Raw genomic sequence first — 17,785 nt, forward strand, 5'->3', positions numbered from 1 at the left:
CTCTCGCATGATTGGATATATCTGGAAAGAAGCAGAATTTTCAATTCAGTTTTCTTTCTCTTAGGTGGTTCGCCAGCCAAAGCTAATGAGCCCTTCCTGCCCGAAGCCTACCGGTTTAGGTGCCAGTTACTCGCCTTCGCCCCTTCTCCTGCTATTGAATACAATTCCGCTGAACCAATATATGTGCCACACGTGATAGCCAGTTGTTGGACTGGTCAGAGGCTATTTGAGGCGCATTCCATTAGGAAGCATTTTATAGGTAGTAGAGCGCTTGACCACTTCCGCCAATGATGAACTTGCAGAGCCAAGGCCTAAAAACGTGACAGGGCCACCTGCTACCACACCACACTAGTAACAAACTTTTCAAATGTTGTCTGCCCTTCCACCCTCAATTAAGTTGATGTGTACAGTAAACTAAATATTTTATATATAATACGTCTAAAATTTGATTTAAAAAATTCAGTCTATGAGTTTAAAATGGATTTTAGGCCTATTATTATAAACTGTATATAATCCTTTCTAAATAATGAGTCTTTTATTAGACATGTCAATAACTTGTGAGAAGATTACTTCTTCAAATTAACTTCAGAATAATGTTTGTACCACAGACAGTAATCTAACAAACATGTGTGGAACTCTCAGGATAACTTTGAAAGTGCAAAAAAAAAAAAGTATATGATCAAACAAAATGAACAAATACTTTGGCAATTATTTAGTTCAAGGAAGTAAAACTAGTCAATTAGAGCATGTATGTGTTTCAATAATGTAATAGTTAAAACCTGAGCTCTAATCCAAGCAATTCTTGTATTCTTATTAATGCTAGTTGATTGTCTAGTTGGTTTTCAAGTAAAAAAAATCCAAATGATTCCTTAAAATTGTATAATTTTTAACAATTAAAGAATTAAATATTGTTTGTTCATTGGCGAAATTTAAGCAGACGCCTCTGACTTTGCGAGATAACAGAAACTGTTTTTCAAATCCCATTTCTGACTTGTAATATTACATCAAGGGTTTTTTTTTTTGTCCAAAGGTTATGCTTTTTTTTAATCTGAAAAACAACGTCAAGGGATTCTTTCAGATTTTATTTCTTGAAATAATCAAAACAAAACCAGGCATATGAGAGGATTCAGTATGGGCCGCCTCTGACTTCGTAAGACAACAAAACAATCTCTTTGTAATTTTGTTTAAATTAATAAGCTTTTTAATCGTGTTGTTTTTTTTACATCTATCACTATATCATGTCTATGGTATTTTGTTACTATATTAATATTTTACATTTTTGTGAAGTTTCCGTAAAAAATACTAGATAAATCTCGCATTAAAAATCGAATCATTATCATAGCTGTATCTATAAATGTAAATTTAACTTAATCATTTTTTTAAATTAACTATTTTGGTTTCAGACTGATTGAAAGATTTAAAAACTTATTTGGAACTGTCAGAGCAATGAACATTTAATAAAGTGATTTGTTTGTAGTTAATAGCATAAGAGTTTTATATATAAGATCTGGAGCTATAGTTTCCAAATGTCAGACCACTCAAGAAATAATTAAATCTCAAGAGATAGTCATAAAAAATGAAATGTGTTGGTTCATTTATTCTCATTTTTTCATTTTACTAATTGTTATTTATTTGAGTAACGGAGTAGGTAAGTTTTTTTTTTCTTGTATTTTTTTTTGGTAATGCTACTACAAAGAATTCCATTACAGCATCTTAGGTCGCTGCTACAGACAGTTGACTTATTTGACCTTTATGTCTAGACTATCCAAATCTGACTTAGACTTACGTCCTCCTGTGCCATTCGGCGCATTGGGCGGCAAGCTGCCTACACAAAAATGTCTGAGGTCTCCACCCACCTGGTGTCCTCTGTTCTGAGGTCCTCCATGAAGGTGTGACGCCAAGTTATATGACGACGTCCTTGTTTGCGCTTTCCTCGTATTGGCCTCCCAATAACCAAACCACACTGACAAAACACGTTATCTCAATAAAAAAAATACTGAAACTTGTTTTTTTTTTTGTCTATTTCACAATCTGATATTTTCTTTTTATTAACTTTTGTGGGTTTTTTTAATAGTGTAAGCAACTTTAAAACATGATTTTAATTTAATATGTTTTCAGCCATCGAGTCCTATGGTCAATTGAGAAAGCGTGTTATGCTTGGACAGAAGGCTCTATTGTTCGAGTTCCCTTTTCAAGTTGCTGTTCAACAAAGACTAAACGACAGATGGGTCCTTCTCTGTGGAGGAGTTTTGGTCACGGAAAAAAAAGTAATTTGTAAAAAAAAGTCTATACTATTTTGAAGCACATTTTAAAATCAAGCACCTTGTTAGATTAATACATCGTTTCTTACAGCTGAATGTTGGAAATTTTAAGATAAAACTTTAAAAAAAAAACACATTAAACATATGCTTTAAAAAGTCTCTTAAAAACGAATGCAATACATTTAATTGAATACATTTGAGTCCAAAGTGCCATATGTACAGTTTTATATGTTGTGGTTTTTTTTAAGTCCATGTGAACTAAACAGAGAGGGGGGGGGTGTAAAACAAAGATGCGACCTGGCTCTAGCATTCTTCGAGGGGGGGTGTAAAACAAAGATGCGACCTGGCTCTTGCATTCTTCGAATACTCGTTCATCCATCACGTGTTTCAAATAGACCGAAACTGATTCAATAATGACAGATGGAGTAGATACAAACACGGCAAGCATTCTTCTCAGATATATGCACTTCGCGAACAAATGCAGAAGTTGTGTTTGAAAAAGTGTGTTGCGATGTTGGCATTTTTTACAAACTTTGATAAATAACTTGGTGCATGCACCAACGCCAATATGTCACTCTCCTAGATTAGAGTAACTTCAGATCACCGAGTCGATAATTATCTATAACATAATGAAAAAGGCCTCGCAACGTTGCGGTGTCTAAACGATGTAGTCATCTCAAAAGTCAAACAAACGCCAACTGTTAATAACTATAAACAATCTCTGGAACCCTATTCATCACATCAATTAATTTCACGTCGTCATATATATTGTTGAACTATTTCTATTGTAGCTAACTAAAGTGCACAAATTCTATGTATAAGCATATCTGCTGTCTTATCTACATCCTAATATGGCACACAGGAAGGAAGAGCTTCAGTCATTAATGCCCAGTTTCTACCAGATCTGAAAAATGTATGGGCTAACCAACGTCCGTCCCATTTAGATCTCCATTCTTCTGCCATTTTCCTTTGATAGAATTTCATTCTGATAATTTTTTTTAAATATTGAAACCTGCCTTTGTACGTGACTTGGGTGGACCGATTTTGAGTTTGTGTTTCTACACAAACAGTCTTTGTAATCTTGTTTTTTTCTTAAGTACTATTTTTTTAATGGTGACTAGGTTCTGACCGCTGCCGATTGCTTTGACCGCTTGAGAGCCTACAATGTCCGTGTGATTGTTGGGGTGCTAGATATATATGGGCCACCAAACCAGTATGAACAAACTATTTACGTCTCCAACATCTACAAGCATGAAAGTATCGATGATGAGCTTCAATACTGGAACCCCCATAATATTGCTGTAATAACACTGGCCACCGCAGTTAAACTTAACCTGAATGTGCAGGTAAGTACATGTAGAACATTTAAACGGATCTTTTTCTTTTCAATTATTTCATTTCTTTACATGATTTGAACATGTATAAACGTGTATTTTTATAGTATTTAAACCAAAGCACACTTGTTAAACAACAAAGACAGGTAAAAAAATATTGTTTAAAACAAAGCTTATATCAAATGTAATTGTATCATTTAGTTTGGTTCAGTCATGTAATTACATTTGTAATAGAGCTAGACCAAAAACAATAAAGCTGCGATTAATAGCATTTTTACCAATTGTTTTTGTAAAGCGCTATTTCATGCCTTAATCTTTAATACGCGATGATCCTCTCTTTTGACAGGACCATTTGTGAAAACGTCATCGTCATTCATTTTTAAAAACATTGACAAAAAAAAACAACAACGAAAAAAAAAACGGGAACGACCTGAATTCGAACACAAAAGGGGCCGACGTGCTAACTCTGCTAGTGAGATAGTTATGACTGAAAGATTGTATAGTTTTTTAATTTTGTTTCAATTTAGAGAGACATACACAGGGGACTTATTAAGCTTTTAACCACCACTAAAGTCAAGCTCAATTTATTTTCCTTGTTCGAGATACCAAACAATAGGTTGGATTACCAATAGTTAAATAACTAGTTTTTTTTTTAATATTGATTTTTGAATTATCAGGTAAAATAAAAAACAAATCTGCAAAGTTTCAGTTTGACCAGAGATTGGTGTGGGGGAAATAACGAGTAGAAACCTTTTACCAGGCAGACAGACAGACAGACAGACAGATACAGTGAGTTGATAGAAGCTTTGTAGGAAAGGGACTATGTTCTAATATGCTCAGTAAAAGTCACTGTTCCCACAATTGAAACAAAATGTTGTGCACCAAATTCCAGACGTATCATTGTGCTAAAAGTACCTCTTTTAGAAGTTGCTCTTCCAAAAATTAGGAAACACTAATACATGGGCGTAGGCAGGATATTTTTTTTTGTATATATATATATATATATATATATATATATATATATATATATATATATATATATATATATATAATATATGCATTCAGACCCTTTATTCATTCGGACGTATATTGCACCATAGAATAGTTTTTTTTTCTGGAGCTAGTGGAAAGACAATGGATTCCCCACACTTGCAAGCTTGGTGGTCTGGGGGAGCAGTATTTACAACACAAAAAAGCATATGACTACCATTCTGTTTAAAATTGTAGTACAAATACCAAATCTGCAATTCACTGCACTTTATATATGGAACACAGCGAATGGTAGAAATTGGTAACCAGAGTATTGCTTTAGTTTTTATTGGAGTCGGAGAGTAACAACAAAACCCATTTTAGATTCGCTCTTGAAATTTAGTAATTACAAATCTTCTATCAACTCACTCTGTCTGTCTGTTTGGCCAAAAGTGTGTTATTTCTAACACCCCAAATCTCGGATCAAAATGAAATTTGCACAAATTTTTTTTCCTGACAACACAAGTATATATTTAAAAAAACAATTAATTAATTAACTATAGGTAATAAATTATTTTGTTTGGTATCTCAAACAGGGGAAAGAAATTATATAAGACTGATGTTTGGTAAAAGCTGAATTAGTTCCCTTTATATTAGGTTGTCGTCTGAACACAAACATGAAATAGAAACAACAGATAGCTCTACAATGTTCTATTTTCATAGACTCTTTGCTAGCAGAGTGGTTACCGCGTTTTTTTTTAGTATGAAGCCTGAGAATGCTTTAACCCATAAGTTCGAATTTAGGTCGTTCCTTTTTTAAAAAAAACATTTAAAAAGCGATCACCCATACACCCCGTTCTTTCTTCCCCTATGCCTTTCCAGCTGGTCCAGACAAGTGATAGGATCATTGCGTATTGAGAAAGCTAAACTGAAACTATTGGTTATAAATTTTTTCTAATTGCTCAAATTTGTTCTTGTTTGTCTAGATTACAAATATTACACATTTAATTACATGAATGATCTAAACTAAGTGATACAATTAATATACGCATTGTTTTGAAAATGTATTTCTTTTTTAGCTTTCTTGTTTTAGCTTTGTTTTTCCTTTTGTAGGAAGAGAAGGTTTTAAACCTCAAGACCGCTCTCGAGATTTGGTGACCGTAGTTTGCTTGATTTGTTTATTAAATAGTGAAGTTTTATCGTCAAAACCATCTGTTTGGGGGTTTAGCTTTCAAACACAAAACCAACTGGATTTTTTTTAAACTTAAACTCCATTTAACAACTCTCATAAAATTTGTTGACTGTAGTTAATCGCTTTAGTTTTATCTTGAAGAGGGTGTTTTTAATCTCAAAACTCTCAGTAGGTTTTTTTTTTTAAAAGAACCTTAAATTATTCCCTACACCTTTCGGCTACGCTGATATTATGTTATGTCCGTAATTTGCTAAAAATTTATTGTAAAGAGTTGTTTTTTTTTACCTTGAAACCCACTGGAGAAAGGTTTTAAACTATAAACTCTTATAGAATCTGCGTTTAGTCTTATTTTGAAAATGTCGTTTTAATGCAAATAGAAATTGATGAATCTAGATTGATTTTTTTTTTGTTTCATAGAAGAGGGGAATTTTAAACTCAAACTCCCATTAGCTGTTCTGAGGCAAGTGATCGTTGAACACTAAAATCTCAACTACAATAAACAAAATTAAAGCGAAAAAATACTCACAAACTTCCCAACTCTTCAAGCGGGGTGCGATTTCATTTAGAGGTTGGGGCTGAACCCCGAGTCCCCCCTCTCTGTTAAACCCATGTTCTAATATATTTTTTGTTTTAGAACATTTGATGTTTTGACATATATACATTATTCCCAGATGTAAGCCTAGCTGTTTATGTTTACTTTTATTTTTTAAATGTTTTTGAGTCCTTATTTGTAAGGTTTTGTCCTCATTTTTCTCTCAGGTTTCTTTAAACACTATTTTATTACATTTTTTTTAAAGCTTGCAAAGTTTGCACAAAATACTACTCAATATATTAATATCAAAATTCCTGAAAAGATGAAACCACCCTGCGTGATAACTGGCTGGGGTTACACCGAGAATTCAATATTACCCAATACGCTACAGAAAGCATCAACAAGAATCTTGCCAAATAATATTTGCCATCATTGGTTCCCTTGGTTTCAAGATGCTTTCAATAATGGACTCTGTTTAGTTGCGTTTTAAACAAGAGTGGTCAAGTATTTTAGTTCTGAACATCTTCAATATTTATTCAAACAATGTCTTGGAATATAAAGGTGCAGCACACGTAGGAACTGATTTTGATTTTAAAAATGTGTTCATAAAAAAAAAAATTAAACAATTTTTTAAGCGATTTAAATCACAGTACAAGTCCTAAGCATGATCGCATCTATATTATAAAGTAGAATGTGAGGTGTATGTATGTATGTATGTATGTATGTATGTATGTTACTTATAGACATCAAAACCGCTCGACCAATCTTGATAAAACTAGGCAGGAATGTTCCTTGGGTACTAACTTAGACCGTAGTGTATGTATTGTAGCCCTAAAACAAACTTAAGACCCTCAAAAAAAAAAAAAAGTTGTCCGACTCTATTAAAGCTATAGTATTTATGAATCTAGGCCATGTCTACAATGTTGACATGAGAAAAGATAGAAAGGATTTAGACCTAGATCTAATTTTAAGAAACACACTTTGCGCAGATAGTTTTTTACTTTGACACATGAAAATACAAAAGAAGATCCATTGATATCATTATATAATAAAATTAACCTTCAATTTTGTGTTTCAAAAGCATTTTTTACATAAATTCCTGATATATGTGACTACAGATTTCCTGGCGAACATTCTTTCATTAGACAATACCAATTGGTTACACATTAACACATCTCTCTACTGAGTCTAGGTCTAGGTGTAAAACTCTTATTGAACACTAAGATGATAAAACTTCTTTTCGCAAAGATAGTTTTATGCTTTAACACATAAACATACTAATTATTGTCCATTCATTTCATATTTTAATCAATTTAACATTCAAATTTGTTTTTCTAAAGCATTTTTAAAACATTCGTTCGCTGTTCGCTAAAGTTGCGTAGCCGTGTTGAGATAGGCCTATATTCTTTCATGAAAATTGTCACGCATGTGCAACACAGAATGAACTCTATAAAAGCCAATTTTTAACTCTAGATTAGTGTAGATTTAGATCTATGTCTACCTCAAGATCTACTTTATACTTTAACACATGAAGATACAAAATTAAGTATATTCATCTCAAATTTTAATCAAATATATGTAGGCCTAAAAGCAAATGTTTTAATTTGAAAAAAATGGATTTAAGCCTATTAGCTACTTTGATTTCATAGCTTCATTCACACTAATTTTACATTGACACATTCGCTTTACTTATTACATTATTATTTCGTTTAATTGTTTACAAAACACTCTCAGTGACTATATCGACAGTAATGCGCAAATTAAGACCCGCGGGTCGCGGGTAACATATGTCTAGTTATAAATAAAAAGTTCATATCGCATTGCAGTCAATCAATCCCTAGTCATTTACCTTTTTCTTATCTTATAGATTACTGACGTTTCTTAAAAAAAATTAATCAGTAGCTTCAATTCTGCTAAGTCGCTTGTCCTCCTGGCTTACTAAGGCAGCCCATTTAGCTCTGTAGTGGCACTTGGGAGGAAGGAGCACTAATATAAATTTGTCCTACAATATGAAATTAAGACATGTGCCTCTATCTGTGTGTCTTACTGAGTATTTTATTCGTTTTATTTTCTTTGTAAATTATAGTATAGATATTTGGAGTTTTTATTCTTTGTAATATAAAGACAAACATATAAAGCACTAATGAGCCTGCCTTCGTTTATGTCCAACATTAAATCATCATAATCATCTGTCCCTTGACTTTCGTCGTAGGGGGGGGGGGGGCTGTGATATTTCATGTAACCTAGTGATGTTCAGCCTAATTCGACCTGCGGGTCATTTTTATTTCCGGCACTCGTGTCGCGGACCACATGACCGAAAATGTACTTAACGAAATGAAATTGACCTAAAAGAATTTTATTAGAAACCAGTGGATCTAATACTTGCATTAATTAAAAGCATATTAATAAGTTATTAACTGACTTCATTTCTCTCTTAAAATGTGAGCGACATTGTAACTAGCTTTACCAACGACTCATTTTCTTGTCTCTATTTGGTAAATATTCATATCGATCCTCTAATTTCTAGGCGCAGTTTAACAACTTTTTATTCGCGGCTCAAACCAAGAATGACGTCATTTTTGTTTAATAAAGCCGTAGATATGTTGTTGTTTTTAAAACAGCTACAATTTACACACAAAAAAAATGTTGGTTTATTATCATGTTCCAAAAAAAAATAATTAAAGATCCGTTCAATTTTCCAGGTATGATTCTAAATTCAGTCAACTTGTAGTTTCTTCCGCTCTCTCATTTCATAAACCTACACATTTTAAATGGCATGGTACCAATTTATCAGGGAAAAGTCAGGACCCTAACGTGGGTAAAGATACATTTTTCAACCTATTCTACACTTTGTGCAGACGTTTCGGTTGGCCGGATTAAACCACATCGCGAGCTGAATCTGGCCCGCGGGCCGTATTTTGGGCATCACTGATGTAACCGATTCCTTCCACTTTTCAAGGTAAGCAGCTGTTTCTAGCAGAATTTCAACAGAGAGGTATGTGCTGTACTCTCTGCTGGGTTCGTGCGTCTCAGCTCTGCCTATTAAGTTGCGCTACACATTTAGTACGTGACTGATATAAATCTTACACACAGATAACGTTTATTTACTAAAAAAAATACAAGATAAAATATTGCATCGTCTTGATGAGTCCAATTACAAATCACTGGTTAGACAAGTAATTACGTTCCAGTTATATAAACACAATTAAACATAATGTAAAACAATCACATCCGCATCACAAAAGACAGAAAATAATAAGTCCTCTAGAATCTAGAACATGTCTCACACCAAGTACAACTATAATACTAAATTACGTCTTCACAGCGGGTAACAAAGGGGCCACCCTATTAGGTGAGTACCACCCCTAATCCAGAAAACTACTGACTTCAATTGAGTTAAGTACCTCTTACTTCCTCTTTCTACTCAGAAGTTTTCTTGTGCCTTTACCTTCTTGACCCAATGTAAACAAATAACACTTTATGTCAAATGAGACTGTGACAGGTTCCTTGTGACGCAGCAACGAGCTATTAATTTCCTCTGCCCACAGGTTGCAACAATGCAGGTCAGTGTTCAGATCTTCTCTAACGATTGGTATATTTCAATTATATTCCTTATTCTCTACACAAGGTGGCTGATCTCCCGTTAGCGTAGTGTCGTTTCTTATCTATATATTCTATTTAAAAAATAATCCATAGCGACTATTTGATTGGTTAATAAGTTCATAATTTGATTAATTCAAGTGTTCTCAAGGAGCATGAGCTTTACTGCAAAATTTGCTGTTTGATTAGATGAACAGAAGTGGTCGGTAAATCTATGGTGAAAATGTGAACAAGATTCAAGAAAGAAACAGAGCGACTCAATAGAAGTGTCATATAACAACACTGGGGAAAGACTAACAATGGTGGGCAGAAATCACAAAATCTACAGTAACCTGAGTATGTATAGAGATAAGTAAGAGAAGTCAATCTCAGCACATTACCTGATCGGTGACGTTGATAAGAGTGCTCAGTTATTTGTTTGATGTACTGTGTTCACTTGTTGCCAGCTCGGAGATAAACCCTTTTGATTTTCAAGTCTGTGAGTCTGGATGTGTTCCAACTAAAGGCTTTGTGTTTCGGATGAAACTAGACAGTCCACTGTTAAGGACCCTTGCGGTTTGGCGGAAGCTACACTGTCGGGGTACATTTGAACGATGAAAAGGCAGGAGTAGGGTGCTAGGTAGCGAAATAGCTCAATAGCCATGGGTGCTGAGAATCAATTGCAGGTGTGAAACTGAGAACTCAGGGTTTAACTGGTACTTGCTGATGCATAGATTCCTTTTTTCCGGCCACAGAGTTAATTAAGAAAGGGTTCTCCCGTGATGTAGTCATCAGAATAATACTTGGGTAGAGAGTCACTGAGATAACAGGAACATCTGTCAGACGTGGAGATGACAGGAACAAGAACTAGCTAGTGTCTGTAGCAGCAATCAGGCAAAAGTCCAAGGAAATAATAGAAGGAATTCGAGGCTGCATGTATTTACATCTCTTAGTGATCCCCTCAATGTAGATGGGCTTAGTTGAGAGGTTTGGGTGTGAATTTATTTTCTAGAAAGGTTGTGGTGGGAGGAGGCCAATTTCAAATAGCCTGATTAACCAAATATAAATGATGTCGATTTTTCACCTTTGATTGACCAAGAACTGTTCTGAATAGCTAGAGGAAGGAAGTGATGGGCATGCTTATGCAAACACGTGACAAGTCACAAGGAACAAAATCAGGAAATCGCCTGTTTGGTTATCAAACATTGATGTGGTCAATGAGACCGTCAAGACAAAAGGGTAGATCTAGAACATTCGACGGGCCAGGTTGACTAGCGACATTTGATTACAGCCACGCTCAGCGCTTTGCGAGATTTAAGTAGAACAAAGACGACTCTTTCTCTCTCTCTCTGATGTGGAGACAATCAAGATGGTATGAGGCTAATTAGTCAACATAGGAGAATGATATCTAGACGTAAATTATCAGCGATAAAACTTTTTTTTTACATATTTAACATCGTGTGCGTGAAATATTTGTTTTTAATTTCCCTATATATATATTGGCAGATGACATTAAGGTCATCTGTTTCCTTATCCAACGGTTAACAAGCAGGGTATCATGTGGCAAGTACAACGATCTACCGACTAAACTTTCCCAACTAAAGTAAGGTACCCTTAAAAATCCCGAAATTCTAAATTCCAGTCTTCACCAAGATTAATTAATTAATTCAATTATTTTTCCTCAGATTTCGACACGCAGGAAGAAGTTGAATCTAATGGTCCCTGTTTTGGAGATAACGGCGGCCCTTTAATGTGTGGACCAAACAATCAAAACCTTGAGCTGGTTGGAATAGGATCTTATGTAGAACCAACTTGTATGCGTAAGATTTTGTTTAATTATAAAATGCACTTTGTGGCGTAATTTTTTTTTTTTTTTTTTTTGCCATTTGGGATCAATAGTTGCTTATCTGGAGATATCAAATTTGTGTACGAGTAAGTTTGATTTTAACCGTTTTTTCTTTCTGGAATTGTTTGATATTTTTCCTGTACAGAGTAAAAGAAATCATAGAAATGCTCGGTAGTTATTTTTATGCCAATAAGATTTAGTTTTAATCCGTAAGATAAACAAATCCTCACATACCCCTAATTCTCTTTAACAACAGAGGAGAAAATAATATTGCTATGTAGAGCCTTAATATGGATTGATTACTTATCGGGAATAATCTTAATATCTTTCTTAATACATGTAATTACCCATGTTATATGCTAATTCTATTTAGACCAGAGGCAATAGCTATCAACAGTTCCAAGTTCTAAATATATTTAAACGTCATGTCTAGAAGTCCATGTTTGAATTCATACATTTTTTATTTTAAATATCAAAGGTCAAGTGACCTGATTGTGAGTTTAAGCGACATGGGGTTAAAATGGAAGAAGATAAATGGCTATGCTATAAAGTAACCGGAGATTAAATAACTTGACACAAGCCCTATAGCTTGTTTTAATTGTATCATAACAGACTGTAAAAATGTTTTTTAAAAATATAAAATAATAAAATAATTATATATTTATATATATATTTATATTTCAGCTTCTGCGTTTCCTTCTGTGTACGTTCATCTTCCTGCTTACCGGAAGTGGTTGTCAGACAAATTGTAAACTTTTTTTTCAAGACAATGTAATAAAAATTTGACTTTCCTCAAACCTCTTTATTCTTGTTAATTTAATTTGTAGCTAGGTTGCTTTCAATAGTCTCCGAATTTAAAGCAAAAAAAAATGGTTCATCCTTGATATTTGGTTAGTAAACTATTATATCACTATTATATCATTAGATACTGTTAAAGCCAAGCAAAGCATTTGATGCTTCAGTTGCATTTGTGAAATAAACATTAACAGTTTATAACATTAACATTAAGTTTAAGTGACAGATTTATGTTTAGGTCTGGTAGTGAGTGTGGATTGTAATTCTATAATCTGGAAGTGTTAATGTATTTAAGATATAAATTAATTTAGAGTGTAGTTCTAAGACTCAGCTATATAGACTGACTAAGCGATTAGAACTAGAATCTACATGATAGTTTTTCATGTTCACAATTTCCTTTTTAGTTTGTATTTTTACTCCGCCCTAAAAAGAGTTGAAGCTAGCATTAGAAATCGTAGAAAATGTAGGCCTTCACTTTCCTGTAAAGAAGTTTAACCTTTGATCGTAGTAAACAACTTTGAAAGTTTTGTACTTTCTTCATAGGCAACTGGTCAGCAACTGACCACAAAGTAAGTCTGTCTGTGACACTGTGTGCCACTCTACGTCTCAGGAAATAAATCTTTTCTCCTTGCTCATATTCATGTGACTAAATTGGTCAGTCTTTGTTTTAAAACTTCACTCACTGGTTGGGCATCTGTAATTACATTACGCTACAGTGATTTTCTAGCTGGACACTTAAAGAAGTTGCAGTATTTTATCTTATTTTCATTACATAAATTTGTTTTGTGTGCTGAAATCAGACTTAAGTCTGTGTGTAAGATTTATATCAGTCACTTACTAAATGTGTAGCGCAACTTAATATTTGAAGCTCAGACACATGAACCCAGCAGCGGTGACACCTCAACACACAGACTTCAGACCATTTTACACTGGTAATTAATTAAAAATGTGTATAGCAAAGCAAATTAATCCTTCAGTATTCAATGACATGGCTAAATATGTAGGGTTTCATCCTCGTAGGTAATTGAACACCTTATTTCTTCCATGCTAATTCTCGGATCAAGTTGAAATATTAAACAAGTATTCATTTTACCCTGCAAAACATGAATCAATTAAAAATTAAACAATTTGACAATTAATTATTGGCAACTATATATTTTGTTTAATATGGAATAAGAGAAATAACTTATACATAGTTAAAAAAAATTTAAGTTACGCTTTGTTGTTTTTTTTAAATGAATTTTTAAAAATTAGTTTGCTCGTTTCTTCTTCAAGAATCAATAAATCTACATAAGAGTTTGTAATAGTCAAGCAATCTCAATAGAAACTAAAGCTTAGTGCTCGTAGTTTTTACAAGAAATTTCATCAGCGTTTAAATTCACATCCCAATAGGGCAAATAGTTCTTTAAGTACGTGATTTATTCAACAGATTTGTAAACCTTCAAATTAGTGTATTAACAAGAAAAACAACAACAAAAATATTCAAAAAAAAGTTCATATTGATTGCCCACTAAATTTCATTTTCCAGGTGAAATAAGATAAATAAGTGTTCTCAGTAAAGATGAACATAACATAACACATAATGATAATGAAACTAAAGCAAACATCCTAAACAAATACTTTGCATCAGCATTCTCAGCCCCAGGAGACAAAGACATATTACTGAATTTGAACCAAGTAGACAACATAGAATTTATAGTAGTACAAGAAAATGGAATTCAAAAACTATTAGCTAACACCAAACCAAATAAAGCGTCTGGACCTGATGGTATTCCAGCTAGATTACTCAAATAACTAAGCAATGAGCTAGCCCCAGTGTTCAAAATACTCTTTCAGGCTTCACTTAACAAGGGCAGAGTACCAAAGGACTGGAAAGAAGCTAATGTCACCCCCCTATTTAAAAAAGGAGAAAAATCTGACCCAGGAAACTACAGACCAGTATCATTTACCAGCATCACATGTAAAATCCTAGAACACATAATATGTATGAACATCATTAACCACTTAGACAAACATAATGTCCTCACCCCATACCAACATGGCTTTAGGAAATATAGATCATGTGAAACACAACTAATAGAACTAATTGATGATTTTTCAAAATGTTTAGATAATAGTGAACAAATATATGCTATCTCAGGTGTACCTCAAGGAACAGTCTTGGGACCACTACTATTTTTAATTTACATAAATGATTTACCAAATTGCATTACTTCAGGAACAAAAGTCAGATTATTTGCAGACGATTACATAATATATAGACCAATAAAAACAACACAAGACACAGATATTTTACAAAGAGAATTAGATGAATTACAGAAATGGGAATCAAATTGGAGCATGTCTTTCCACCCAGAAAAATGTCAGTTGTTAAGAGTAACAAAAAAACTAAAACAAATTAATTCCACTTATCTTATTCATGGCAAACCAGTAACGCAGACTAAAAACGCAGAATACCTAGGTGTTATAATAAATGAAAAACTGTCATGGAATCCACATATTGATGAAACTACAAAAAATCAAACAAAGCATTAGGATTTATTAAAAGAAATTTCTATAAATCAAATTAGAACATAAAACTAAAATGTTATTTAACCTTGGTTAGGCCAATAATAGAATATGCATCCTCCGTTTGGGACCCCTCAACTCAAGAAAACATTACGAAACTGGAACAGACACAAAATAAAGCAGTGAGATTCATAACAAACGAATATTCACATTTGACTAGAGTAACACCTTTAGTAAAATCACTAAATTTAGAAAGCCTTCAGGACAGGTAATAAAATACTCTGAAAGACACAAAGAAAAATGCACATTCCTATTCCCATATGCTAGGACAAATTTGTACAAATGCTCCTTTTTCCCTAGTACTATTAGAGCATGGAATGGGTTGCCTGAGCTAGCCAGGAAAACCAGTGACTTGGCAGAATTTAAGTCATTGGTTAATATGCATGACTAAATGCATGACGCGTAGGACGTAATCATCTTCTTTTTTGAAGTAACGTCTGTATTATATAAGATAAGATAATTATCTCGTTCACTTCCTGTCACAAACAATACTATGACAATAACGGAACACTTAAGCTCTGTTAAATTTACTTTTGTTAACAATATAATATTTACGCAAATTAAGTTTTTTTCCACTTTTTTAAAATGTGGATTCCTCACTTTAATAGTGAGACCCAGGGCAGCTTCACAGTCTCTACTTCCGTAAATCAGATCATGTTCCGTTTAATAGTTTAAGCATTTACAGTGCCAGATTTAGTACGTGGAGGCCTTGGACATCATTTCTTTGGAGACCTCCACTCTTTTCAAACTTTATTGCACATTCATTTAATAATATTAATAAAACTGATATCATGCCATATATACCCTATAAGCGAAGAATTATAACACATTTTATTATACTGTTTTTTCCCTTTTCTTAAATATAATATGTATATTTGTTGTTGTTTTTTTTTTTGGGGTGGCCCCTTTAAGTGTGTGTCTTTGTGCGGCTGCGCCGTCTTTAACAGTCGTATATTTCAGACGTGTACAATTAAAGAATTTCTCATAGCTGTGATACAACAACAGCAAATTTACTTAAACAGCTTTAGTTAATGTATGGATATATGGCTTTGTAACTGTCCGTATAGATTCACAAATAGGCATATATAGGTATCTCAATGTATGATCACCATAATTAGTATGTAATGTAGATGTTTGTATGTATTATTCGGCCACGATGATGACTTCCACAATCCGACATATTATTGGAGACTATTGTAAAATATTTGTGTATTATTTTATGGCATACAAGTTATTACATTTCAGATCACAGTATCTTACATTTGTTATATTTTAGACTAGTAAAGACAGAGAAAACAAGTACGTTAATTGATTATAATCCTACACCGTAAAATCAATAAAGCAACTAATTATCTACCCTGGTTAATGAATGTTTAATGTCAGGGGCAGAGAATACAAACAATAAGTAAAACTAGTCTGGATAAATCCCCTACGAGAGACACGATATTTAAATAGTGACATCAAGATAAAATAAAATGTTAAATATTTATTATTTCTGGTAGAGTTTTGTTTTACAATACCTAATTCTGTGACATTTAATGTCTAAAAAATTACCGTTTCCCTTTAAAACATAACTGTGACTCAGGTAGCCATTTTAACTTCACCCTCTGCTATCCCACTACTACATCTGGCAAGTTTAAAATAGAACGTATTGTAAGTTTGTCCATGTACCCCGAGTACACTACACAATTTTGTCCATGTACCCCGAGTACACTACACAAGTTTGTCCATGTACCCCGAGTACACTACACAATTTTGTCCATGTACCCCGAGTACACTACACAATTTTGTCCATGTACCCCGAGTACACTACACAAGTTTGTCCATGTACCCCGAGTACACTACACAATTTTGTCCATGTACCCCGAGTACACTACACAATTTTGTCCATGTACCCCGAGTACACTACACAATTTTAAAAATAAGTATTTAACAAATTCGTATAACCCGCACCCTACTATTGACCCAGCATGTATCCGTTTCAACATTACTGGTATCGGCAAAGTAGTCTGGTTGTTGACCTACTTGTCACAATCGATTACTTGTATCGGCAAAGTAGTCTGGTTGCTGACCTACTTGTCACAATCGATTACTTGTATCGGCAAAGTAGTCTGGTTGCTGACCTACTTGTCACAATCGATTACTGGTATCGGCAAAGTAGTCTGGTTGCTGACCTACTTGTTACAATCGATTACTTGTATCGGCAAAGTAGTCTGGTTGCTGACCTACTTGTCACAATCGATTACTGGTATCGGCAAAGTAGCCTGGTTGCTGACCTACTTGTCACAATCGATTACTTGTATCGGCAAAGTAGTTTGGTTGCTGACCTACTTGTTACAATCGATTACTTGTATCGGCGAAGTAGTCTGGTTGCTGACCTACTTGTCACAATCGATTACTGGTATCGGCAAAGTAGTCTGGTTGCTGACCTACTTGTCACAGTCGATTACTTGTATCGGCAAAGTAGTTTGGTTGCTGACCTACTTGTCACAATCGATTACTGGTATCGGCTAAGTAGTTTGGTTGCTGACCTGCTTGTCACAATCGATTACTGGTATCGGCAAAGTAGTTTGGTTGCTGACCTGCTTGTCACAATCGATTACTGGTATACTTAAGATTCCTGGCTTCATCGTTACTATTTGGTTTTGTTAAGTTTTATAATGAGATGTTCAGAAAGATTTCTCATTTTCATTTCACAACCGTAAAATG

General features: G+C 33.9%; 1 protein-coding gene across 1 annotated transcript; it reads left to right on the top strand.

Moving 5' to 3' along the window:
• Positions 1 to 1,534: 1,534 nt before the first annotated feature.
• LOC106054789 (chymotrypsin-like elastase family member 1) lies at positions 1,535 to 12,510 on the top strand. Its single transcript, XM_013210818.2, has 6 exons — positions 1,535 to 1,648; positions 2,119 to 2,267; positions 3,383 to 3,607; positions 6,554 to 6,787; positions 11,553 to 11,687; positions 12,398 to 12,510. Exons 1-4 carry the CDS (start codon positions 1,582 to 1,584, stop codon positions 6,776 to 6,778), a joined length of 666 nt encoding a protein of 221 aa, XP_013066272.2. The 5' UTR covers positions 1,535 to 1,581; the 3' UTR covers positions 6,779 to 6,787; positions 11,553 to 11,687; positions 12,398 to 12,510.
• The last annotated feature ends 5,275 nt before the right edge of the window (positions 12,511 to 17,785 follow it).

This window comes from Biomphalaria glabrata, chromosome 11, assembly GCF_947242115.1.
Source record: "Biomphalaria glabrata chromosome 11, xgBioGlab47.1, whole genome shotgun sequence".
In the NCBI taxonomy this organism is placed as follows: Eukaryota; Metazoa; Mollusca; class Gastropoda; family Planorbidae; genus Biomphalaria; species Biomphalaria glabrata.